This window comes from Chironomus tepperi, unplaced genomic scaffold, assembly GCF_022539635.2.
Source record: "Chironomus tepperi strain 1889 unplaced genomic scaffold, CSIRO-AGI_Ctep_v1 contig_359, whole genome shotgun sequence".
Taxonomy (NCBI): domain Eukaryota; kingdom Metazoa; phylum Arthropoda; class Insecta; order Diptera; family Chironomidae; genus Chironomus; species Chironomus tepperi.
Window position 1 is genome coordinate 1,334,685 of NW_027226481.1, and position 25,783 is coordinate 1,360,467.

The following is a 25,783-nucleotide window of genomic DNA, read 5'->3' on the forward strand; positions in this document are numbered from 1 at the left end:
AGTTTCTTAATAAAATGACTTAACATATTGGTTAGACCTGAATCTGGATTTGAGTCCCAGCAAATCAAAAGAATTCAAATAAGAATCTTGTCTTGTTGTTAGCACTAAGAGATTAGCTAGAATTATTGAGTCATTTGTAATTTCCAAGTTCTTTCGCTCCAAAAAATCTTCAAATCAGGGATCTAAAGTTTAGTCTAAGCTTAAAACAAACATTCTTCTCTTTATTTTACAAAGTCACTTCAAAAAGTCAAAACTCGTCCAAAACATATCAAAATAATTCATATCTATTTAATATACATAAAAGCATAAAAGACTCACTTGAAGAAAAGCTCTATGGAAGCTTTATTCCCCATGGAAACAATAAAAGAAATCTTTCAAAATTAAATTATGTTTTAGTTTTTTTTTTGTTCTGTTTTGTATTCGCAATTATATTTTTAACATCATCTTCAAGTCTTTCCTTCAAGGAATATAAAAAAAAAACTAGATGCAGTTGTTGACAACAATAAAGAAAAAAAAAGAATTTTTTTACATTCAAATTAAACACGTTTCGCTTGTTATATTTGTCATCATTTCTTCCACTATTGTGTTAGGAGTGAAAATAATGAATGAATAAGAGCGTAGATAAAAAAAACAACAAAAAGTAAACAACTTTATTTCTTATTTGTTGAATCTTTTTCTTCTCCCTTTTTTTGTATTCATTCACATCACATCACAAGCATTGAATGCATGAAGACATAAAAAGGGAATATGAAAATGAAAATTATAATGGAAGCAATTTTCTTCTCATTCGTAGCGTTTCTTACAATTGTCGTCAGACGCTCCACTTTCATTTTTTTTTTTGCTTCCACTACACTTAGGGGCGCTTCTTTTTTCAATTCATAAGTGTCGTCTTCACTATCGTCTTTTGTTATACGGTGAATTGAATTATTCAGAGGTGGAGGAAATGAACCGTAAGTGGAGATTGCGGATTTTTAGAATTAAAAGAACTTTTTACTTGATTCGTGAAAATTTTTAGAAAAATTTTTGCTCTTGACAACGTTGAGAGGTGCTTTTGGTAGATTGATTCAAGATGAAGAGAATGTTGGAAAAATGAATGAGAATGATTGATTGTGCTTGCTTGCTTGCTTCGGTGGTGGTAAAGATCATCTGTGATTCATGGCCACCCTCTGTTGGCGTCTAAAACTGACTCTATCGTTGGCTGTTCTTTACTAACAACCAATGCCAAGTGCTGCTCTAAGAGGGTTGCTCAAATAAGAATTCCTCAAAAAATATTCGAATATTTGTATTCGACCTTAGTTTGTACAAATTATCCTTTTTGGCATCTAAGAATCGATTTTGTCTAACCCTATGCTCTAAGAGCCTCTCTAAAAGAGTTCTTTGGTCGCCCTCGTGCTTCAATGTTAAAAGCTCGTATTTCAATGTTTACTGGAACCATTCTCCAAAGTTATTGCAAAAGGCTTTCCATCTGACTCTATTGCTGGCCTTAGTTTGTACAAATTATCCGTTTTGGCATCTAACTGACATTATCTTAGACCCGTCCAACGCCATGTTACTTTTTGGAACTCCAGGACGTCTTTGTTTCTGTTCCAGTCATGATGGTAAAACACTTTCTGTTGTATTGAGGCTATGACAGTTTGTGTATTTATGAAGCCTTAGTTTTCGCATGTTTATCTAAAGATTGATGTCTCTATACCTAACCTTTTTTAATAATTCACGATTATATGGAACATTAACATGACTTAATCAAAAATTGATAATATTCCCAACTATACAACCCTAATTCTCCCCCAAATTCCACAAAATCCATAAAATACCAAAATCCCCTCAATTTTCCTCTCAAATAATCATCTTAATCATCAAAATCATCCAATTTCCTCTTTCATTTTCAATATTCCAATAATCTTTTCATCCCAGAAGTAAAATCTAATAACAATTATGTTACATATTGAACTTTTTTCTTACTTCTTCCTCACTCTAATGGCAATGAAACTATGCTGTTCGCCTTTTATTGTTATTGCAACATTGAAATGACTTTTTTTCTCTCTATCACTATGCTCGATTATTGCTGTAATGCCATTGTTAAAAATCAATTTATATATTTTTTTATTGATTGAACGTTTTCATTATTGTATTGTGACGTGATATGGATCTTTTATGTGTTTTTGGAGAAAATCTTTTTCATTTTTTTTGCTATTTTTTGATTGAGTTAAACAGGAAAGCTTTTCTTTTTACAATGTTTGATGACAAGTCGATGACATAATGTGGAAGAAAAAGATAAAATTTATTGAAAATGAATTTATTTGTGTTTTGGATGACATCAAAAATTGCTTCCATCAAAAATTTGATATGTGATGTTTGTGAATTGAATTTTTTGAAGTGTTTAATGGTGTTTGACTTTTATGAGAGGCTTGAGATGATGAAATTTTGGTGTATTTGATCAGGGAGATGAAATTTGAAATTAATTTGTAAAATATACAAAGTTATTGTGGGAGCATGGCATCGAAAGAGAGTTTTGATGAATTTTAAAGAATTGTCAGCATATGCCTTACATTTATATAGATTTAAGCTTGATGTCGACTTGGAATTTGAATGTAAAAGTCGATTCAAGTCGACTCGACTCAAATTCAAATTGTTTTCGAGCTCTGATACGGATGAATTATTCGGAATTTTCGGTAGAATCCTCTCAAGCCTTACCGATTGGAGAATCTAGTGTGTTTCTGATAAGGCTTGGTCATGAGCTGTAGACCTAAACTGTTTGCATTTAAGATGCGCAAGTCTGCAATTTACGGTTATACTAAAAGTTTGTTTAAGATTGCAGGTCTGTAATTTTTGACATCAAGGTCAAACATTACGTCTTACCATGAATACGCCGACATGTGCCGAACAGTGCCATAGCGAGCAAGATGTGCTGTTCAAGAAATTCAATAACAAAACTACCATTTCAACCTTAACCAAAGCATTCAAAGAATTATTAATCCTACAATGACACAAGAAGCTCAAATTTCCATTCAATCAATAAATTAACATTAATTCACATTCCTTCCACAAAATTTATTCTCACCCTCCGAACTCAAAGTCATAACTCATCTCTGCATAATATGACAAATTTCCAAAAGACTCTTCTTCCTCGTTTCTGGCACATAAAAGATAACAAAACAAGCACCGAGAATGCAGTTAATAATGAAATAATACAAAATAGCATCCGCACTAAATGCCTCAAGGAACAATGCATGTAATTTGATTACAACAACTGTAAATACCCATGACATTGTAACACATAATGCGATTATAGTGCCTCGAATCTGTAATAAGATAGAGAAGAAAAAAAAATTATGGCAATTAGAAATTAATTAGATGAATAAATTGCTTACATTAGATGGACATATTTCAGATATTACGACATAGGGTAATGAAACCATGCCAATACCACCACAAAAAATTGTTATTGATAGTCCAATGATTGAAAGATTCATTGTTGTCATAAAATGTTCACTAAGATAATGAATAAGGATACCAGCAGCCATACCAATTGATGACATTGAAATCATAAGCTTACGTCCGACAGAATCAACAAAAATAATCGACAAAAGAATGCCGAAAATTTGAAAGAATTCAGTAAAAATTGCAGCAATTTCCGGCGATATTGTTTCGGCATGTTGAAATATTGTGCCAGCTTTAACAATGATGAAAGAATATCCGGAAAATTGTACCAGTGCGACCAGAACTACGCCAATAATAATTGATTTTTTCGCTGCCTTTGTCACTGCAAAAAGAAAAATTCTCATTAAATATTATTGCTGTAGAATCTCGTTGTACAGTTTTTTTTGTGTGCTGCTGCTGCTTCACTCCTCCTCGCTTTGTGTACATATATATTCTGTTGCAATATGAATGAAATTGGGTACAGCAAAAAAAAAAGAACGAGATGAAAAGTTGATGCAATTATTATGGCTTAGTACGAAGTGACGCATATTTGGCTTTTATTGAAATTTTTTTGTAAGTAAAATTAATGTCGTGGTAATTTTTTTTGGTGTCAATGTTCATTTTGGGGACTATGAATTGCAATATTTCTCTGGAATGTAATTTCTTCTACTGTCGTGAATGGTATTAGTAAGTGAAGAGAATGAGCATGCATTTGGGAGATTGGGGGGATTGAAGGAGCCGATGTATGACTCCGAAGCTGTACAAATGTCAAGTTAATATCTTGTCATGGATATTAACCAGATATTGCTCAATACACCGCTAATGATCGAGCTAAATATGCGTCAGCATAAATACCTTAAGGAAAAGCCAAAATACTATGTCTGAAGTTTGGCACTTGTGGGTGCACTGAACATGATCTATGCCTGGTAAGGGTGGAGCACTTAGAACTGCATTTCTATTTGTAGTTTGAAAAAAGAACAAACTAAACAAATCACAAACAAACGAATTAAGCAGTGCTGTTCAAACTTCTTTGTGCCACGGCACATCTTGGTGGTAAGCCACGACCGGAGCCCCACATGACACGCATGAGTTTGCAGCATTTCCAGAAAAATTCAGCGCCACACTTGTGTACCACGGCACAAACTTTAGACAACACTGCCTTAAAGTAATGAATTTAATATCCCAACAAACAAGTCCTAAGAGTTTCCATGACCGAGATTATCATAATGAATCAAAAGATCCCTTTAATAAGCATCCCAAAAAGAAGGTCAATCTGTACAAACTCAATGGAATGCACTCTCATAATCTCTCTCCGTTACACAAAGCTAACTGGATTTTTCATTTTTATAAATATATTCGCAATACAGCACAAAAAAAAGAGCAAAGAGGACAACCGAAATGAATTTAAGGATGGTAAGAGAAATGGCAAATAACATCAGCAGTTACGCCAACACCATGAAAGCATTATAAAGCTTGAAACGAGTGGCAATAATAAAAGGGAATATAACAGCAACAGCAACAAAAAAAACTGTCTATGAAACAATTCCCTTTGTGGCTGAATCAATCATAAAAGTTATTGCGAGGTCAAAAACAAAATTAATGACAATTTTTCATCCTATTTTTTTTTTACTTGCTTCCTTACTTCCATGTTTGAGAGCCAAGAATGAAAAAATATAACAAAATAAACTGAGGAGATAGAGATTCATCATTTCGCGAGCATGAATAAAAAGCGAGGAGGAATGAAAAAAGAAGAAGAAGATAAATGAAAGCTCCTTCCGGCAATTTCAGATATTACTATTCCACTGTTTAACCACTGCTCTCTCTTTTTTTTTAGAAATGCTAAATTGTAGCCAAAAAAGTGTTTTCACAATGATTTTCATGGGAATATTGTTAAATGAGTTGTTTTGATGCTTGGGGATGAATTTCTGGCAGTTTGTCGTAGTCTATCTTACTAAAGTCAATCAAACAAGCAAGGACGTAGCCACAAACTTGAAAAACCTGATAAGCTGAACTTGAGTGGACAAAAATACGTTATAGCAAGTTGAAGACAAGTTAATGTTCCATTTATGACTAGTTCTAACGTATTTTTGTCCACTCGGGAAGGAACCGCTCACTTTTTACGTTATGCTCTAGAAAGGCGAAGGAGGAGTCAGACAGAATTTGAAATCGACTTGAATTGTTTATGGAATCGAATTAAACTTGAGTCCAATTTTCCATACAAAATAATTAAAGACGACTTTGAGCTCTGGAATGACTCGATGGCAAAGAACAAACTATTCTTAGTTTTCTGTAACTTCCAAAATTGACATAAGCTCCAGATTTAATTCTGAACTCAATTATTAGTATAAAACTAGTCTCTAAATGTATAACTTTCAACATATTCATTCAACAGCGCTTACATCCATTTAAATGTCAACAATCTAGAGCAAAACTAAATTTTTCCAAACCCATTCAATTCTCAAGCTGCTGACTTACAAAAATCGGATATTTTTATATTTCCATCCGTTCCATCGTAAAATTTAATAAATTGCAGTAAACTGTCAAACTCGACCTGAACACTATTGGTGTCCGCTGATTTGACGCCACGATAGAACATCATTGAGTCTTTGGCTTTCTATACAGAACAAGAAGGAGAAATACGGTGTTAGTAAAAGATGCAATTGAATTATTTAACTAAAAAATTTTACTTTTTCTCAAAAGAAAATTTTCATATTTTTTTCAAATGAATGAAAAAGTTTTTCCTTTAAAATTTTCCTCGTTTCCTCGTTTTGTGCAATATAAACATCAGCTGCACTTTTATGTGTGTATCTTTAATGTATTATGCAGAATAAGGAAAGAGCAAAACTTTATCAAGTTTTGCTTCCTTTACTGCGGATTTTTTTTTTTACTTTTCTATCAAAAAAGTATAGAGTAATCAAAAGATGCATAAATTTTATGATCAAGCTAACATTTCATTTTATATGTTTGAAAAATGGAAATAAAGTCTTTTGCATAATAATTTTATTCGAATACTATGTTTGAAAAAGGGCAAGTCAAGACATTAAAATAATTAAAAAAGCTTTTTGAAAATGAAAAAGGAATCTTGTTGATTTGTAAACTCAATAATGATGAAATGTCAAATGGCAAATTGTGAAGCTACTTTTCAGAATTGCATCCGAGTAGCAACAGAGTTGTTAGGGCAACACTGCGTCACCGTCCCGGAATAGCAAAAATTGGTTAATCGACCTGCAATCCGGCTCCATTTTGACGTGACTTTGACTTCCACCGAGAGGACAACTTGACAGAATGTCTAGTTAATAAGTTGATGCAGTGTTGTTCTGATATCTGTTGAAAATGACAGCTTCACTATTGAAACCATTATTTTACAGAAGATCTAGTCATTAATTACTCATTACTTCAAATTGTCCACTCGGGCTGCTGGCGGACTCGTTTTAAATTCGGCAACATGCCAGACTCAAGTCGGTATGGTGCCGGATATTGGGTCGATTTACAAACTTGTGTGATTCGGGCGTGTTTGCAGAAAAACTTAAAGTTACTCTGTCAGCAGCATCTTTGCATCTTTGATTTTAGACTAGGAATGACGCATAAATAAGAAGTTATAGACTTGCCTAACTAAATTCGTCTTGAAACTCTTTAAAATATTATAACCAGAAGATACGAATCTAAAAAAGGTATGAAAGGATTGGAAGTCAAATCCCACACTTTTTGGAAGGATTATATCCAAAAAATTCTCATTTCATTCATTTTAAATTTAAATACATTCAATTTTAACTAAGGTCCTTCCAACAATTATTAAAACACAAAAATCATATTTACTTACATATTCATCTTCTAATTGAATTTTGTAGAATGAACTCTCGTACCAAAATTGAGTTGAACACAAATATAGAATCGGGAAGAGCATAAAAATCCATACAACGTAGTAATATTTTAAAATTGAACCGAAACTCAAGCTGAATATAACACCAAAGCTTTTCATTAATGCAAACATTAGACCGAGTGCGCCACGAATGCTGTAAAGATGAAAAATAAAAGAATGACTAAGTTAATTGAATTTTGGAATTTGAATGCAGGAATGCACATGGGGTAGAGATGGCTGAAAGTTTGCAATCAAGCCACTGCTTCTAGATTCTAGGCTAGATTGGTTTTGATGCTCGAATTGGTTGTACGAAGCCCTCTTAGAGAGCAGATGGGATTGGTAGGAAGTCCATTTTTAGCATTTCGCGTTACATAATAAGTCAACGACCCCAAAAGCAAATATAGCACAGTAAAGAGTTCTAGCATCTAGCACGCGATAAAAAATAGAACCTACGAACAATGTATACAACATAACTCACTTATCTTCAGCAATTTCGCAAACAAACAATGGTATTGTAATGGTAATTCCACTCGCTGCAACGCCAAGTATAAATTGTGAAGCCATAATCATCACTTCACAGTATGCATATGCAATTAGAATGTAAGCAATCAAATGTAGTGCCGAGACCATTTTCAATATCATTTTCCTTCCGATGACTTTTGATATGTAGGCAAATAGAATTGCACCAACAATTCCGCCTATATTGTACAAGGATATGATTAGTTTCTCGTCTATGGAAAGTAGGAATGGAATGAAGTATTAATCTAAAATGGAAATAGTTTGGGGAAACTTTCTCAACCAGAAAATTTCATTGAAAAATGGATTTTTTTGGGAGGGAGTTGTGATAAGTTTAACCATACCTTTCGGTGACAGAGGTCCTGTTTCAAGATCACTTTCCTCAGATCCCAAAAATTTTATGGAATATGATGGCTGTCAATATCATGTTGATTTTTTTTGAGGAAGTATGGAATTTATGTTTATATAAAAGGATGTTAAATGTGGGTTAGGGATGGAGTTGGGGTTGTTTATGAATGATGTCTATATGGAATGAAGTCATGCGATGAATATTGGGATCGGGGGTAGAGTCGGATAGTCTCAACCATGGACATCGCGCAAACATGTCTACATCCATAGACATCACTCATGAACAACCCCCATTCAATATTCAATATTTCATATAACTCAATCCATAAGGTTAACTTCCACAGCAAATTCCTGATTTTTTCAATTTTCATCCTACCCATGCTATTGTTGCTCCCATCGAGCATGCCAATAAGTTAACAGAAAATGCTGATAATATTTGACGAGTCCTTCCGATTCTTGACATGACTTGGAATTTTGGAACGTTAATGCTTCACTAAATTTACACAATAATAATTTGATTATCTAACGAGCATTTTAATATGCGAAGAATTTTTGGTGTTGACATTTAGAAGAAATTATGGAAGACTGCTATGATTAAATATTTAAATATGATTAATTACTCATTTAATATAGAATTGTAGAGTAATCTAGAAGTTGGTAAGGTTTTTGGCATTTTGGGTAACATGGGGGTCGGTTCTTTTAGCTAAGTCACTGTCTAAATTAAGAATTCAGAATGTTATGTAACATCCAAATCACATTTTAGGATAAAATCTTCAAAAATTTCAGAATAATTTCAAATTCAAGTTCAAAAACTCTTTTTGAACATACATTTTCAAGTTTTGAACTTCGGTTAACATTTTCAAAAATCAAAATTACGTTATTATTCCCATGAGTCTTTAATCAATGATTATAATTTATAGATTGAATAAATTGTTCATTCAAACTATTTATAAAACAGTATTTAATACAATCTTGCATAAATAATAGCAATAACTTGGCAATAACAATAGCTGCAACAACATAACTCCTTTAAACCCACAAATCCTCATTGTATTAATTACACTTAAGCGATCATTACTAATTATGTCTTTTATTCCATTGTATAATATTACTTTAAGTATAACATCACACTCAAAAGATGAAAAAGTCCTCTAAGACACAAGCAGACAGGCTTACAGCACAAAAGCCGCCTTTTATCTTCTTCATCTTTCATTAAGAGCTTTCAATCAAATTCTTCTGTGTAAAGAAACTTTTTTTTTTCTTATTTTTATTCTCCTGCGGTGAAGCTGTCATGTCACACTCAATGTATGACGACCAAATCTTTTAGACACAATGAAATGAGATGAAAAGAAAGAGACAAAAAGTTTCTTCATTGATTTTAATGTTCTTATGCTGCTTTGTGTTCAATTTTTTTATCAAAGAATTAGAATTTCATCAGAAATTTTCATTGATTTTATGTTTTGATGAACTGAAGTGAAATTCTCGGAGGGACGTTTTTTGTAGGCACTTTGATGTGAACTTCATGTTTACTTGAAGGAATAAGAAAAATTTCTTTTATGACAAAAGTGGAAACACAATGACTTGGAAAAATGAATTTCATACAAAAACAAACACATTTGTTCCACGATATTAACAATTCGAAGAATGTCAAGTCACTCACTTCTTGTTACTCAAATGATGGACGTATTTAATAAGCGATCAATTGGCATCTGCAGGGTCTGTAACCTGATCGATACAATTTAAATGTAGTTCCTACAATATTATCAATATTAACTTATCTTCCATTTCCCCTCGTCTTACTATTGCAGTTCAACTACTGTGACTAGACGCGATCTTAACAGTGCCTCAAATATTTGGGTTTTATCCTTGGCTGTTGGCCAATTTTCTGTCTTTTTCATACAAAGCAGAGTTGTCTAAATTGTGTATCTCTGGAAAATGCTTTGAAAATGCCAGTAACCAAATGTCATGTGTGCTTTCTATCGTGATTCACCACCAAGGTGTGCCATGGCACAAAGTAGTATTCAAAGTGTCCATCAGCCAGCACTACAGCTTAAATTGTAAGAACTAAATCAGATTTCAGTTATAATTCACTCTTGTCAAAAGACTAAGCACATCTAAAAGGTCACAGCTTTTAACAATATTATTATGTAAATCACCAGAAAGTTCCAAATCCTCAACAACAATCAGAAACAAAAGACTCAAACATTTTCCTCGAAAAACCTCCTTAAGGGTCTATTATTAATGAGATAAAACATGAAAGAGAACTGTAAGTACATCATTCATACGAACATACGTGTCTGCAAGCATTGTAAGAATGGAGAATGTAACAGTGAGAAATGTTGAAAGGAACAACCACTCACCTGTCATAAAAGTCTTAGTTTACTTACATTCTCATCTCTTTTATTTCATATTAGAATTTATTGCCAGTTCGTCTGAAGATGAAGAGAATAAACATAAATGCATTACAGAAGATTGAGGAAAGTTTTTAAGCTACTGCTACTATCCATTATGAAGAGGATTACTTTTATGAATTGCGAAAGTTTCAACTTTTAATACTGCTTTGAAATGAAATGCATTAGGGAAGCATTTAAGATGAATTGAAATTTATTCTGGTCATTTAATTTTCCCCATCTCGACTTTCAAGATTTAAATGGATGAAGCTATTGCTAGATTGCTTATACCAAGCAATTTACTTAGTCATGAATACTTGAACAGTAAGGAAACTTTAATGAAAGATTGAATGGAGGATATTGTTTGTACTTATTATGTTTATGCTTATAGTTTTACTCCAATCAGGTCTCGATATCCCGTAGCACTTTTATTTCTCAGCCATACTGAATGCTTCAATGATGTCTGATTTGTTGACTGTCTGATTTTGAGTTCAGTCAAGCTGAAATGAATCTTTTGTAAATAATCTGTTAAGGATATGACTATAGAGAGGTGTTTAGTCATGCAAGTACCTAGATACAATATGCTTGTGTCATTATTTGTAGTTATGAGACTGAATACTGCTTCTGATATGTTTAAACATAGAATTTAAGTCTAGGAAATTAAAGTTGACAATTCAAGGTATTTTGGAAGAGAATTTTTAAAGTTTAACTACTGAGGATACATCTTCATCAAGACATCTGTAACGTTGTTGATTCCGTACACATAAGAATCATCGTGCAAACATCCAGTTCAAGAATTCTTAAAAATCCTTTGGGATTAATTTTCAGCAACCAGTTTGCTAGTGTAACTCTTAATGTTGACAAGTTTTCAGGGCGTTTACATATATGTGTATGATTCATTTATGTCTAATGATTTATCGACGATATTTTGCTTTATTTGCCTCTTGGTAATATCCAATGAGATTGTGGTTTTGTTAATATCTTAATTTACTTTAATTCTTTTATTGCTAGACTTTTAAATAGATGAAAATAATGCTTAGTAGATGATTAGTGACTACTTTGAGGCACTCGAATGTATCTTTGTAGCTGGATAGTTGTAGTTTAATTAAAACGACTTCCAAATAGATTTATGTTGTTTATTCTTCGAAGTTCAAAAGCAGACTGAGCTTTTGTAAGAAAAAAGGGGTTTTCAACTATGTAAAATAAATACTATTCAAATCTCAAATGAACGTTGAAACAACTCGGATAGTAGAAATTTTCAATTGCAATGCAAATGAAACATTTTCCACTTAAATTTTAATACAATTTCTGTGTCAATCCAAAACATCAATAAAGACAGCACTGAATGGCCCTAAACAATATTCTCCCTTTTTATGTTAATCTAAAAAAACTTACACAGCACTAATAAAATCATTTACATGCGAAAATGTAAAAAGCATCATCATCATCATCCACAATCAATAAAAGCACCCTAAAAGACGCTTCAATTTTCCATTAAGACCAAATATCACGAAACTTTTCCATCCGTTCTGATAAATGAATGAATTAGGGATAAAGTTTCATCTTTCTTCCTCTTTTTATTTCTAGCTTGCATGGCAAGGATTGAAAAAAAAAATCTTAATAAGATTCCTTTCCTCTCACTTGTGATACTTTCGTACATTCATGTGCAAATATATATGAATTGAAAAATAATACCCTTCTACATTATATATTTTTGGTAAGTGAGAGGAAGAAGTACAAATACAAATACGTAAATAGAACGACTCCTTATCTCCATTAACGAATTAATTGAGAAGATAAACATTACCCTACTTATATTATTTGTGAATCAACAGTATAAACATCATCGTATGAATATACTTAGAAGCAACAATGTAGGTATATGTGTGTGGATATTGTTGTGTATATTACAATCATCATAGACGTCATTCGATCGTATTGAGGTACTTGAAAATAACAAGAGCAAACACTTTAACTTAAAATCAACTTGAGTCCAACAATAACAGTAATAGTAAAAAATAATAATAGTATAGTAAGTAGAAGGAGGAGAGATGGAATAAAAAAAACAAAATTGGTGAAGATATGTAATAACTAGTAGGATGAAAGTCCTTATCTGAAAATTATCATCAGTTTGAGTATGGTACATAGAAAAGAAAGGAAATTGCTTTCATTTCTTCAAATTGTATTGTGAATGTGTACACGAGTAAGTGAGAATGTTGAATAGCAGTGGTGGAATTGTGGGAATTCGTGGTTAGTCAGCCTAGTAACAAAATGCGGTAAACCAAGTTTTTCAATTAGGGAGTAGGTCGATATACGCCGTCTAGGTGCCGACGAGACATGACGTTTGACTTAAATTTGTTCTCGTAATTCAAAAATTGTCGGTTCGAATCCTTGAATTTCCCAGTGTGTGCTGTTCTCTTGGTAGACTAGCTAGACCAGCTCCAGGCTAAACGTGTCTGCTTAGAAGTCACATCTTCATTGCACAGACAGATATAACTTATTCTGTGCATGCCATAACTAATAGTCCAAGACACCAACACTGCTTAAAAAGCATACAAAATAATTCGCATTCTCACATTAAATTCAATTCAATGGAAAACTTTTCATCTCGACTACTATAAAAGTTGGCGCAAAAGAATAAACACAGAGAAAAAAAAAATAGAATGCTGAAAAAAGTTTTTCAAATGATAAAAGAGTAGGAGATGGAGAGAGAGTCGTTATAACAGGAAAATTGCCTTAATTGTTTACATAATTAATAGACTTAAGAATAGGAGGGAAGAATTTATGCATGCAAAATAAATAATTCTCCATATTATTAATGAGTAGGTTGAGAGAGTGTTTGTGAACATTATAAAAATAGATTGTTAGGGATGGTATGGATGGCCTTATTCCTAGTTATTTGAATAAATTTATTGAGAATGTGAACTTTTGAGTATCATGAAGTTTTAATGACATTAAATTGACTAATGGGATATTCTCTAATTTTTGGGGTTTATTCAATAGTAAGTTAGTGTGTCATGGTGTCATTTTCAGAAAATATGCATCCCGAGCAGCACAACATAGTCGTCATGACAACGCAGCGTCGCTTTGTAAGTGTCAAAACGCTAAAATGTCGGGAACATGCCTGAAATAATTTTTATATTTTGATTTTGTAACTTATTTCTCTGCTTTTTGGTCAATTGTGATACATGAAGACTCTAAGATAGCTCCTCTATCTCTTCCTTTCACTATTCAACACCAAACGTACGAGTGTATCTAATAAGTTGTTTGATCGTTCTTCTGGAAAGCATTCCATACTCAAACTATACTCTAGTCATACGTACATGTGTCTTCCGGGCGAAATTCACATAAATTCCGATCATATCACTGTTACAGAGTGAGCATTACCTGACACAAATATGTTGGATTTCAGTTACTAACCCACTATTCACATTGTGTAGTTCATCAAATATCAAACAATAGCATCATTTCCCAGAACAAGAACAAATTCACTAAAAATCCATTTAATTAAGCAAATTCCCCTAACATACCTACAATGTAGATCACATCATGTTACAAAAATATTTCAAGTTCATCAAAATATGTCAGTGATGATAAAGCTCAAAAAAACAGGGGAATTTAATTACAAAAATTTTTCACTACTCATCCATTCATATCTAGTCATGCTATTTTAATAACATATCACATTCAATTTCCCACATATCTTCATTATCACAGTCCTGAAAGATTTAATTATTTTTTTGTTCCTTGTTGTGGTATCACATCATCGTTAACATAAACTATACAATGCATGTTCCCATTTTTTTTTTTATACTTTTTCCTTCATTTTTGCCTGCATGCAATAATATTTTTTTTACTCCTCATTTATCAGATGACATGATGTGCTGAGAGATACACGGAAAGGGGTGAAAGTGTTGCTGCAAATTAATGAAACCATCGTTACGTTTTCATAATATGATACATAACGCTATCCTGTATCGTGCTTTATAAATGTGCACTTTAGACAGGGTTGGGTGGTTGGCAGATGGTTATTGCAAAGGTGCTGAATGCTGACGACATGGGGAATCTGCAAGACATTTTAGGTTTCTTTCTTGTAAGTCATTCTGGATGTTATATGTGCTATAGTTATGAATTCTAGGGTTCCTATGCCCTCAAATCAACAAATAATGACCAAAAATGCCGTACTTGTTGACCATGTATGTCATAGGTATTTAAATCAACAAAAACAGTCATAGCTAAGAAGATTGGATGTCCCAGACATTCAAATCAACAAATTATGACCAAAACAAGCCATAGCTGTTGATGCAGGATGTTCTATACATTCAAATCTACAATTAACGATAAAACAGATCATAACTGTTGACGCTGGATGTCCCAGACATTTAAATTAATAAATAATGATCAAAACTACCACACCACCATCCCTGCAAAAGAACACATAACCGTCTGATGTGATTTTAGATGCTCCTGGTTTCCTAAATTTAATATAGGATGTTCCGGTTTTTGAGGACACTGTCTGATGATTTTGTGAATATTTTATGCATTTTAACTTAAATCAAATTAAAATCTGGAAATTTGCTTAGTAAAATACTATCGAGTATTAAGGTATAAGGGTTAATGCTTTAATTTTCAAGTTCCATACAATTTTGAAAATTCATGTAATCAATGTGTCTGCAATTGACTGATAAAATGAAGCCTCAGACGGAAAATACCCATTCATCATCATAAATTTGATTACAATTCAATCTCAAGTGTATGAAATTAATCTGCTGTACTGTATAGATTAGAGCTTGAATGCCAATTGTAATCTATTGCTTATGATACTAATCGTTTATCTGACTGAATTGACATGTGTAATAAATCATTGACCACAAATTATATTACTACTTTAGATTTATTACTATGCGAATGACTAATACATGAAGTTGTTATTAGTTCCACTTACTATGATTAGTGTAAAATGTCTGGGATTATTTTTTACAATTTTTTAATGAGTTAATCACAACACACATGAGATAATATTGTTTGATTTATATTGTGGTTCAATACAGCATTAAGAGCTGTGTAATGAGTAATGGATAAAGAAGACAGTTTTAATGTGCTTTGTGCCACGCTTCTCAATAATCCCTGGTAGCTCAGGAGGTAAGAGCACTTTGCATGTTACCTGGATGAAATTAGGAGTGCGTGGGTTCGAGTCCTAATCGAAGGTAATCCGGAATCTCTATAACTAGAAGGAATATACTTAAAAATGGTACAATTAGGAAGCACAGCGATAACCCGCCCGAACAGCACTTCCCCTAATTATCCTGAAATGTTGTGAATTGAGTTGTATTCAATTTTGATAAGCTTCTGTAGCTTACTATGTATATCTTGGGATCTGAGATGCAAGGTTGTAAGCCTTACTATTATTAACCTGATTATTGGACTACAAACCTTCAGGCATGATTGCTTGAATAGGCTTTGAATTCATCCTTTTGCACATCCCAATACAGAGCTCGGTCGTCAGCAGATCATTACGTTTAACAGTACATAAGCACTTGACATTTGTACAGCTTCGTAGACACACTACGGCTTTCCTAATCCTCCAACTTTGATATGCCGTTCAAAATATTGATAAGATAACTATTGAAGTACTTCCAAGATTAATTAAATAAATATCCACATTTCACTTCAGTCATCGTGAATAGCTTAAACGTATAAGAATGGCAAAAATTAAAGCTTTATTAATTTTAACATTCTTAATCAACTCAACACTTCAGAATCCATTAAAGTCAGATGACAGTCTGTCAGAAAACAAATCACGTGCTGAAGAGAAGAATTGGAAGATCAATTCAGGACATTACAGAAAAAAGAGCATTAAGAATGATGAGTCGACAACATATCGTCTACCAAATGACACATTGCCAATAAGATACGATATTTATTTGAAGACAGATGTTGATAAATCCAATTTTGACTTCGATGGACGTGTTAAAATAGATATTCGTGCTGTAGAGCAGACAAATACTATAACTTTACAGTATAGACACATAACAATATCAAAAGTTTCACTGCTGAATATTTCAACGGACGAAGTTCTTGCTGATGAACTTAATTTTGACTATGTGATGGTCTACGAGTTTTTAAAAATTGAACTGCCACATACATTGCAGCCAAACGATACAATTCGACTTGATATAACGTACAATGGAACATTACAAACTAATAATGCTGGATTTTATCGTGCATCTTACACAATGAATGGTGAAACTGTTTACTATGGTGTAACACAATTTGAATCAACGGATGCACGACACGCATTCCCATGTTATGATGAGCCCGCTATTCGAGCACCAATGGCTTTACAAATACAGCATGATAAAAGTTATAGTGCATACTCAAACATGCCACTTATCGACACAATTCCAGTTGAAGAAACTGATTATGTGATATCAAAGTTCGATGTAACACCTCCGGTGCAGACATACTTACTTGCATTTCTCGTATCACCATTTGATTTTGTCAGCAATAATGATTCCGTTATACCACAGAGAATTTTTGCCAAGCCAACATCAATTGCAAATGGCGATGCTGATTTTGCCTTGAGCATTGCAGATCCAATCATAAAGAAATTCGTAAATCATTTTGGTGTTAATTACACATTACCGAAACTCGATCATGCTGCTATAACACAATTTGCAGCTGGTGCTATGGAGAATTGGGGATTTGTTACATACGCAGAGCGATATTTGCTAGCCAACTCAACAACAAGCGCAGCAGCTAAGAAAGATATTATAGCAACAGTGGCACATGAAGATGCACATATGTTCTTTGGAAATCTCGTAGCTCCTCATTGGTATTGATAACTTTTACTTCTATTTCTGTTTATTTTGATTGTAGATCAGTTGAATTGGGACTTTATTTCACATGAAAAATATGAGTAGCTATCACGTGTTATGTTTGATAAAGGTTCAATGTATCAAAAGGTGTTACTATGTACCAAGATACATATTTTATATGAAAACAGTTGCAAAATGTGAAAGCTTCCTCGTAGGAAGAAAGAAAAACAATCGTAAATTGAAAATATAAGTCGATGGCAAATAGCTCCATGTCTTATGGCTTCCTGTAGGCTTTCTTAGAATTTTCTCTTTTTGATTTCGACTTGAACTCCCCACTCAATTTGGAATGTTCATGCAAAGCATAATTTATTTTATGATGATGAATTTATTGCCGAGAAATTTGTTTATTTGGGCATATTTTAAAGGTTGGGAAAGCAATTTTGTTAGATATGCTGAATTTCTATGGAAATATGTGATTTGGAAAGACATTTCGGGGAGCGTGTTTGAAAATTTAATGAGAAATTCCCGATCGGCACACTCTTAAGTGTTGTCAGCGAGCAGCACAACTTGTTCGTTAAGGCACCGACACAACCAAGTAGTCCTGACGACACCATGGCGGTCGTCGCAATGTGCTACTCGGGATCCACATGGCAGTGAAGTAGACTACGTAATTCTTGACCATTACAGTCACTTAAACGTCGCATGAAATCTTCTTCCAAGCGTCGGTCGCTTGTTAAATTGTAAAGTCCATTTGACTGTCGTTTAGACAACCTTATATGTGTGCAGGTCGGGATTACATTAAAACCATCATTAATTCCATTATTTTTTATAATTTTCCAGGTGGTCAGACCTATGGCTTAATGAAGGATTTGCAACTCTATACGAATATCTCATACCTCACCTCCTCTACCCCGATGACGGATGGATGGAATCTTTTAGAACCGGCGAAATCAATTATTCTTTTGGCTACGATGTATTATCACGATCAGGAGCAGTCCCAATGCACCACTATGTTGAAACTCCAGCTGCCATTGATGGTAGATTTAATTCCATTTCATACACAAAGTCTGGAGTAGTGCTAAACATGTTCAGAGAAGCACTTTCTGATGCCACATTCACCAAGGGATTGACAAAATATTTGAATAAAATGTCACTCAAGGTAGCAACTCCACAGGATTTATTTACCTCACTTCAAGATGCTTTGAATGAGGATATCCCGGAAAACAATGTAGACATTGCTCGTGTTATGTCGAGTTGGGTTTACCAAGCTGGATATCCACTTGTAAGTGTTTCGAGAAATCAGAATGGTGTCTTGGTTCTCACACAACGACGATACCCAGATGGAAATGATGAAGTTTATTCAATTCCATTGTCATTTGCAACTAAAGCACAGCCAAATTTTGAGAAAAAAACTGCAAGTGCTTGGATGTTGAATAAAACAGTTGAAATTCCACAGCAATCATTTGGAATGAGTGACGATGACTGGATTGTATTTAATGTTCAGCAGACTGGATATTATAGAGTCACATACAGCTCAGATTTATGGAAATCCATTGCCAAAGGACTTCTCGAAAATCACAACCAATTCCATTTGGTAAATAGACGTGTGTTGCAGACTGAATTGATGCTTGGATATTCAGTCTTGAAAGAATTGATGGCCACGGATGTTTTGGATGTTCTGAGTTATTTGGCCAATGAAAGTGAATATCTCTTGTGGACAGATGCAAGATCATCTATAAGTTCATTAAATGTAACTCTTTTCGGAACTGAATTATATCCTGAATACCTCAATTTTGTAAGATCTATAACAAAGAAGCAGCTGGATGTAATTGGATTAGCTCCAATTGAAAATGAATCAGCAAACATTCGAAGCCTGAGAAATCAAGTCAAAACTTTAAATTGTTATGCACTGGATGAAGCTTGCTTAGACCATGAATTGCAAAAATTAGCTTTATACAAAGAAGATGTACAGGAAAATCCAGTTCCTGATTTCTGTTCTGGATTTAGAAATGCAAATTCGACAATTTATGGTTACTATTTAAATGAGATTGCAGGAAACCTTCAACTTCCTCTTCGCAGTAGAATAGTAAGCAGCATAGGATGTTCTTTAGATGAAAATTTATTGCGTATTACAGCTTTAATGGTTGAGGATAGCAAGAACGTTATCACAACTACTGAGCGTACAACCATAATAAATAACATGCTGATTAGTTCCACAATTGGATTTAAAGTTGCATTTGAATATCTTGAAAGAAATGTCCATCAAATATCATCGTTCAGGACAACTCTTGGCAGTCACATTAATACTGCTGATTATTCAGAAAAAATTAATGATATGCTTGTCGAAGCCAGAGCTCGAAGTCGAGTCGAGTCGACTCGAGTCGACAAGAAAAAACGAACTCGACTTCGAGTCGACTCAAGTCGAGTTCATTTTTTTAGACGACTTCGAGTCGACTCGAGTCGAGTGTTTTTTTTCAAGTCGACTCGAAGTCGACTCCGAGTCGACTTCAATTCTCAAGAAAAATAATTTTTCTTAATCAAACTCATTTCTGTTTACGCTTGTGAAGTATATATTTACATATAAAAAGATTGCAAAATCTACTTTTTTTTCAAATTTTTAATTCTTTTCTGATTCTTTATGCAAGATACTTTCAAAAAATTAATGAAATAGGAATTTCTCCAGCTTTTTACAGAAAGAAATTTAGAAAAGTTTATAAATCTCTTAATTTATTTTTTATTTGTTATTTTTATTATAATGTTTTAAAATTAAAGAAGATAATCAATTAATGACTATTAGTTATTTATTTTTTGAAAGTTTTTTGCATGAAAAAATCAAAAAAAGAATAAATGAACTCGGAAAATTTTGATTTGGTAATTTTTTTGTATGTAAATTTATACTTCACAAGCGCAAACAGAAATGAGTTTCGTTAAGAAAAAATTATTTTTCTTGGAGATTTGAAGTCGACTCGGAGTCGACTTCGAGTCAACTTGAAAAAAATAACTCGACTCGAGTCGACTCGAAGTCGACTAAAAAAAATGAACTCGACTTGAGTCGACTTGAAGTTTAGTGTTTTTGAGTCGAGTCGAGTCGACTCAAGTCGACTTCAACCATATCGACTTCGAGCTCTGGTCGAAGCACTTGCTGAAGGCTATATTACAGACGTAAATGCAGCAGCATTGAAAAATTCCATTAAGTCAAATTTAGAGTGGCAAGAAAAGCATTCTGATGGACTTAATGAATGGTTCATTAATTTTACTGCTACTACAACGACTGCACCGTCCACAAGTCCTTCAACAGAACCTTCAACAACTCCAGACAGTGCAAATGGTGTCGTTTTGTCATCTCTTGTATTCGCTGTGTGTATTTTGGTGAAGATTTTTAATTGAGTAATACTTTGTGGACCAAAGTTCCAATAAAATTTTGTTTGGATATTTCCACATCTTTTCTCTCACTCGAGACTTAAACCAAGCCTCAATGTTACGATTAAAGTAAATAAAAAATTAATTGAAGAATTATTACTGACATACCTACTCAAAATTTCACCTTTTTTCTTGGAAGGATCTTTTTAAGTTTGCTGCTGTTACTGCTCTCTTAGGTAGTCTTGTGAGTTTCCGATATTAAATTTGAATTTATAATTTAAACAGCTGCTGTAGGAAAGAAGGATTTTTTTACACATGACACAAGGTTGTTTGTTCTGTGTTTTAATTTAATTTCTCAATCGCAGGTCCTTAAAGAGATATTTTACGTACCTTTAAGGAGTGTTCGAGAAGATGCTTGAATCAAATTTGGTGTAAATTGTTCGAAGATTGTCGGTTTGAAACCTGAAATTTCATAATTTTGTTCTAAAGCATCTTGATGTAACAGAAAAAGCGTAATTCCAAATAACGGATGCAGAATGGGACTCGAACTTACGTCCTACGATTTATTGTCGCATGATTCTATCAATGAGCTGTCGGGAGTCGCCCAATTATATTGCAAAGTACTAAATTACTTCGCTGATATTACAGATCAATAGTGATTCATTTCCTCCCTCATAAGCAAGGAACCTGAGGCCTCGAATGTCTTTGAAGCTAACGCTATCCCTGGTTTCCGTCTGCCAAGTGCAATGCTGTCTCTATCGTCAGCTTCCTTCCAAGAGTTCATTGGTGGCAAAGTACCATATTTAAATATACATTTTCTGCATCTCCCTTACTATTGAACATCCAATGATATACCGTTTATAGACCAGTAAAGATATCCCATTCCCCACAAAGCTCTAATTTGGAAATGGCAAGATTCAAACCAACGACTTTTAAGTTATCATTCAGAAACACTTAATATCTGATTATATGATTAAATTTGAAATTACATATAAGCCTATTAACACAGTCTTGCCCTTAATGGCATTAATTTTACCACAGTATGTTGCTTGGGAAATTAATCTCTATAAATTTTACACTGCAAAACTGTCTTATAAGCTCATAAGAAAGCTTTTATATTTAAAACTAAACAAACATTTTAATGAAATATAATTGAACTTTACATGTATTAATTTTCAACTCATTAGCAACTTATTAGACAGCGGCAGGGAATTAGAAAGTTCAGGAAGTTTACAAAACTCTAAATTACAAAATATTGGTATTAATTATTTAAAAAAAATCCGAGATTTTAAGCTTATTATCATAAATGATTCTTGGAATTCATAATAGAGGAAATTTCGAGATAAATCCACGTGTAATTGAGTGGCTCCAAGGTCAACAAGGATATTGTATGAAGTCGAGTCGTCTTAAAGACTTAAAGGAGAGTTGACTATGAAGTCTGTACTTTACATCCCTAACTTTTGCAACAAAACTTTGAGTTACATTAGAAAAAGTGAAAATCACCAAGCATTTACATAGATTCAGCTATTAAAATTAACAACACATCCTTTACAAAAATTTGATCTTTTCCGCCATTTAATTCCTCCATCCGCCTATACATTTTTGCTTACGTTAATCTTCATTTCGTTTGTTTATTAACTTTTGCTAATGTTTCCTTAATTCTTCTTCATTTTTCTGTCTACTTTTTTTGCTGCTCTTTCTCTCTTCTCGCGTTGGGTTGTGTGAACAATAATGACTATATTACAGCATCAAAACATTAAGTTGATTGCTAGGAATAAGAAGAATAAACATCAGTTTCGCATTTTGTTTTTTAAATGATGAAGATTTTCTCTTGTACTTCCTTTTTTTTGCCTTACAAATTACTCTGAGTGAATGGAAATGAAAATCTGTTTGACATGGAGTAGGAAGAAAAAGATATCTAAGGATTACCGTTCGGAAGACAACCGTGGGTTTAAGCTAATGATAACCCTAACTTTTAGTAATTGATTCTGTTTTATTTTAATGGAAAATTATTCAAACGTTTTTGGAGTAATGAATTGGGATTGGATGATGAATGAAGCAATAGGAAGTCAGAATTAAGTATGTAGTTCATACCTGAGTTCCAGTACACAAGGTAGAAAATGAAATTCGTTCAGGGTCGATTCGGAACTCAAAAAGAACACTTATGACGATGGCCTTAGGAAATGTACGGAAATTACGTAACATGAAAGTATTTTTAAGGCTTCTTCCGTCTTCCATAATATTTTGTTCCAAAATGAGCATCTTGTAATGAAATAGTAACCCTTTCACTCTTAAAGAGTCACATAACTTCCAAACCTACCCTATCATCACTTTGCTATTGAGATCTAAAGAAACACAAGTGTCTGAAGAAGCATGAAGCATGAGTATCGCCAGACAAAGGCTTTCCTGAACTCGAGCTCCCACTCTCTTTCCTTTCAATTTGCTTCCAATACAATTAAGTCAGATCCATGTTATTTTTTCCTATTTCACCTGGATAAACATAATTGTATAAAGCATACATATGGCATTTGAATTTAGGTCAAGTGAATTAAGTATAATAACAGAGTTATCTGGATTCTATTCCACTTATTTGTTCTCATTATATCCCGAGACTTAAAGTGAAGTGTTGTCGATGTTGAAAAGTATTTTGCAAACTGTGTGCCGAAAATGGAATGCGTTTCATGGACAACACTGCTGTAGATATATGAGTAGTTCAGAGTTGACAGGACTTTGGGATTCTGGACTCAAAAAGTCCCCAAAAAAGAGGAGTCGTCTTCAATAGAGTTCGGACATCTTTACCGGACTCCTCACATTTTAACGTATTTTGCATGCCAGCCACTGACTTGACCCGAGTTGACAGAATATCCAGACGTGTGCTAATCGGGTAAAAACCATACCAGAATATTGTGGCTTTTCGACAGCAAATTTACAGCAAAATTTTACAGCAATAATCTCACAATCTCCTTAAAAGATTTTCTATTGTTTCTTCCTGCAAAAGTTCATAATCAGATTAAACTGCTTGAACTATAGTTTAAAAACTAAATGCAGACTTCTCTAACAAGATCTCATGCTATAAAAAAGTCCATCATAATGATTTCAAATCATCTCATCAGGTGTCCTTTCAGCATCACTGCCACTTCATCAATCAATAATAATAAACGAAAATGAGATTGTAGCTGAATAAAGCGAGTTCCCATTAGGAAATTATGTCGCCCAGAAGACAATGAATAAGTCCATTACTTAATAAAACTGTGCAAACAACGGTGAAATTCAATTAAATTTTTATGATGCAAGGAAATGATAATTGTTTGTATCATTTTCTGTTCACAACGGGGAGCACAAATGCCAACAAAACAATAACAATAAACGTGGAAGCAGGGAAGAGACAATTTTTTTTTCTTCTCCTGCTTTCGGTTTTGGACATTATGGCAAATTAATGGAGCTTTTCAATGTCATTGTGGATTTATTAGGAATTAAGTAATTTGGACAACATCTAATGTCATGCTTGCCTTTTATTCCTTTTGTTTGGATATTCTGGGGTAGCAAAAATATTTATGGATGAATTGTTTCTTTGAAATTCACTTTGACTGACGTGTTGAAACATTTAAATGACGTAAAAGGTACGAATTTTGATGCTTGGCAACACCGCATCATTATGCTGTGTACTTAATTTGTCTGGTTTTTTGAATAAAATAATTTTTTACAAAAATGGAAATTCTTTGATAAAAAAAATATTGCTAAGCAACAGAACAAATTCATTGACGATTTTTTTGCCGCCTACAATCAGACACTGATAATTGTGATTCTAGGAATAACGATTTAAATGATGTTGTTTGTCCAAATATTGAGCTTAAGGGCTGGTTGCTTGGTAATATTAAGAAATCAGATGTAAGTTCAATCTAAGAATAGAATTTTGAGCGGTTTTTGGCTTTTCAGCATAAAGGCTTCGTAGATGCCTAACCTCATACATACCTATAACAGCGATCATTGGTTTTAGCAAGGTTTGATTCTCAGAATGACAAATTTCATTTTTTGCTGTCAAAATGGACCAAAAACAGGCATCAATTTGTCATTTCCAAATTGGCGAGAAGAGGACGTCTAACTGTTATACAGACAGAAGACAAATGACTTAAAAATACCTGAAAATACACCCTTGAGGCCATGAAATCCATCCTCAGACCTGGATTCAACTGACTCTTTGGCTCTTATGGTTTCCGGTTATCCATAAGTCATCCAGCCATCATAGAGATAACATCCAGCATTTCAGAATTCAAAAATCTATTTATAACCCAATCAAATCTAAAATGCGCTTATCTTTGATGATGATTTCATTACATCCACGTCCCCCCACAAAAGATTATTTTTATAAAAATCACCACCAGACACCAACATGGAATATTCGTTTATAGCGCTGACGAAATCCAATTATCTGTTCTCATTTTGACACTTGGATGACCATGAAGAGGAAGTGACAGCAAAATATACAGAATGTGAAAATTGTCTTCCTTTTATCTAACATGCTAAAAGCATTTACAACGTATATAAAGAAATTATAAACAATATGGATGCTATCACATTCAGTCATTTCTCGCTCTTTTTTTAACTGTTGTTGTTGTAACAGAATCAAAAAGAACGAACTGTATTTGATGAAGAAGGAAGTAACAGAAAAGAGGAAAAAAAAGGCAAATAGAAAGACTGACGGTCTATGTGAATGGAGAGAAAATATTATTTTTGGGGCTCATTGAAAAGGCATCTGAGCATGAAGTAAGGAAAGAAGCATAGGAAGAGAGAGAAAAAAGTTCAACAGAAGCAATGAAGAATTTTTTCAAGCTTTCTTGAGAGAAATTTAAAGAATTGTGATGGAACAGTTGAGTTAATTGAGGGTGTAAGCTTAAACTTTATGATCAAATTAGTAATAGGTTAAAGGCATCCTTGGATTTGTGCCGTGAGCCGTAAATGAAAGAAGAATTTCTCATTTTTTATAAGCTTGTTTGCTGCTGGATGTACAGATCTATTATGAGAGGGTGTAGTCAGGTTAGACCCTCTTGTGCTACAATTCTAGTGTTTTCAAG

The 25,783-nt window shown here is 33.5% G+C and overlaps 2 protein-coding genes across 6 annotated transcripts; one reads left to right on the forward strand and one right to left on the reverse strand.

Moving 5' to 3' along the window:
• Positions 1-3,083: 3,083 nt before the first annotated feature.
• LOC139095058 (facilitated trehalose transporter Tret1-like) lies at positions 3,084-7,909 on the reverse strand. The gene is made up of 5 exons (XM_070646306.1): positions 7,758-7,909; positions 7,241-7,433; positions 5,896-6,034; positions 3,372-3,763; positions 3,084-3,302 (listed from the first exon to the last, which is right to left on the reverse strand). Exons 1-5 carry the CDS (start codon positions 7,907-7,909, stop codon positions 3,084-3,086), a joined length of 1,095 nt encoding a protein of 364 aa, XP_070502407.1.
• An 8,311-nt stretch (positions 7,910-16,220) lies between these two features.
• LOC139094964 (aminopeptidase N-like) lies at positions 16,221-20,889 on the forward strand. Of its 5 annotated transcripts, none has more exons than XM_070646195.1 (3): positions 16,221-17,368; positions 18,192-19,771; positions 20,512-20,889. In XM_070646195.1, exons 1-3 carry the CDS (start codon positions 16,236-16,238, stop codon positions 20,736-20,738), a joined length of 2,940 nt encoding a protein of 979 aa, XP_070502296.1. In that variant the 5' UTR covers positions 16,221-16,235; the 3' UTR covers positions 20,739-20,889. The 5 variants fall into 5 exon arrangements, with proteins under 5 accessions (XP_070502296.1, XP_070502297.1, XP_070502298.1 ...); XM_070646196.1 differs by having other exon boundaries at positions 18,192-19,711; XM_070646197.1 differs by having other exon boundaries at positions 18,192-19,437; positions 20,415-20,889.
• Positions 20,890-25,783: the final 4,894 nt, after the last annotated feature.

Excerpts from the sequence above, each read along its gene's own strand:
- LOC139094964 (XM_070646195.1), top strand. The coding sequence starts at position 16,236 with ATGGCAAAAATTAAAGCTTTATTAATTTTAACATTCTTAATCAACTCA. Across the intron at positions 17,369-18,191 it reads AATCTCGTAGCTCCTCATTG|GTGGTCAGACCTATGGCTTA; the intron begins GTATTGATAACT and ends ATAATTTTCCAG. Across the intron at positions 19,772-20,511 it reads TCGACTTCGAGTCGACTCAA|ACGTAAATGCAGCAGCATTG; the intron begins GTCGAGTTCATT and ends GCTATATTACAG.
- LOC139095058 (XM_070646306.1), bottom strand. The coding sequence starts at position 7,909 with ATGGTCTCGGCACTACATTTGATTGCTTACATTCTAATTGCATATGCA. Across the intron at positions 7,434-7,757 it reads TGCGAAATTGCTGAAGATAA|CATTCGTGGCGCACTCGGTC; the intron begins GTGAGTTATGTT and ends TCATCTTTACAG. Across the intron at positions 3,303-3,371 it reads CTGAAATATGTCCATCTAAT|ATTCGAGGCACTATAATCGC; the intron begins GTAAGCAATTTA and ends ATCTTATTACAG.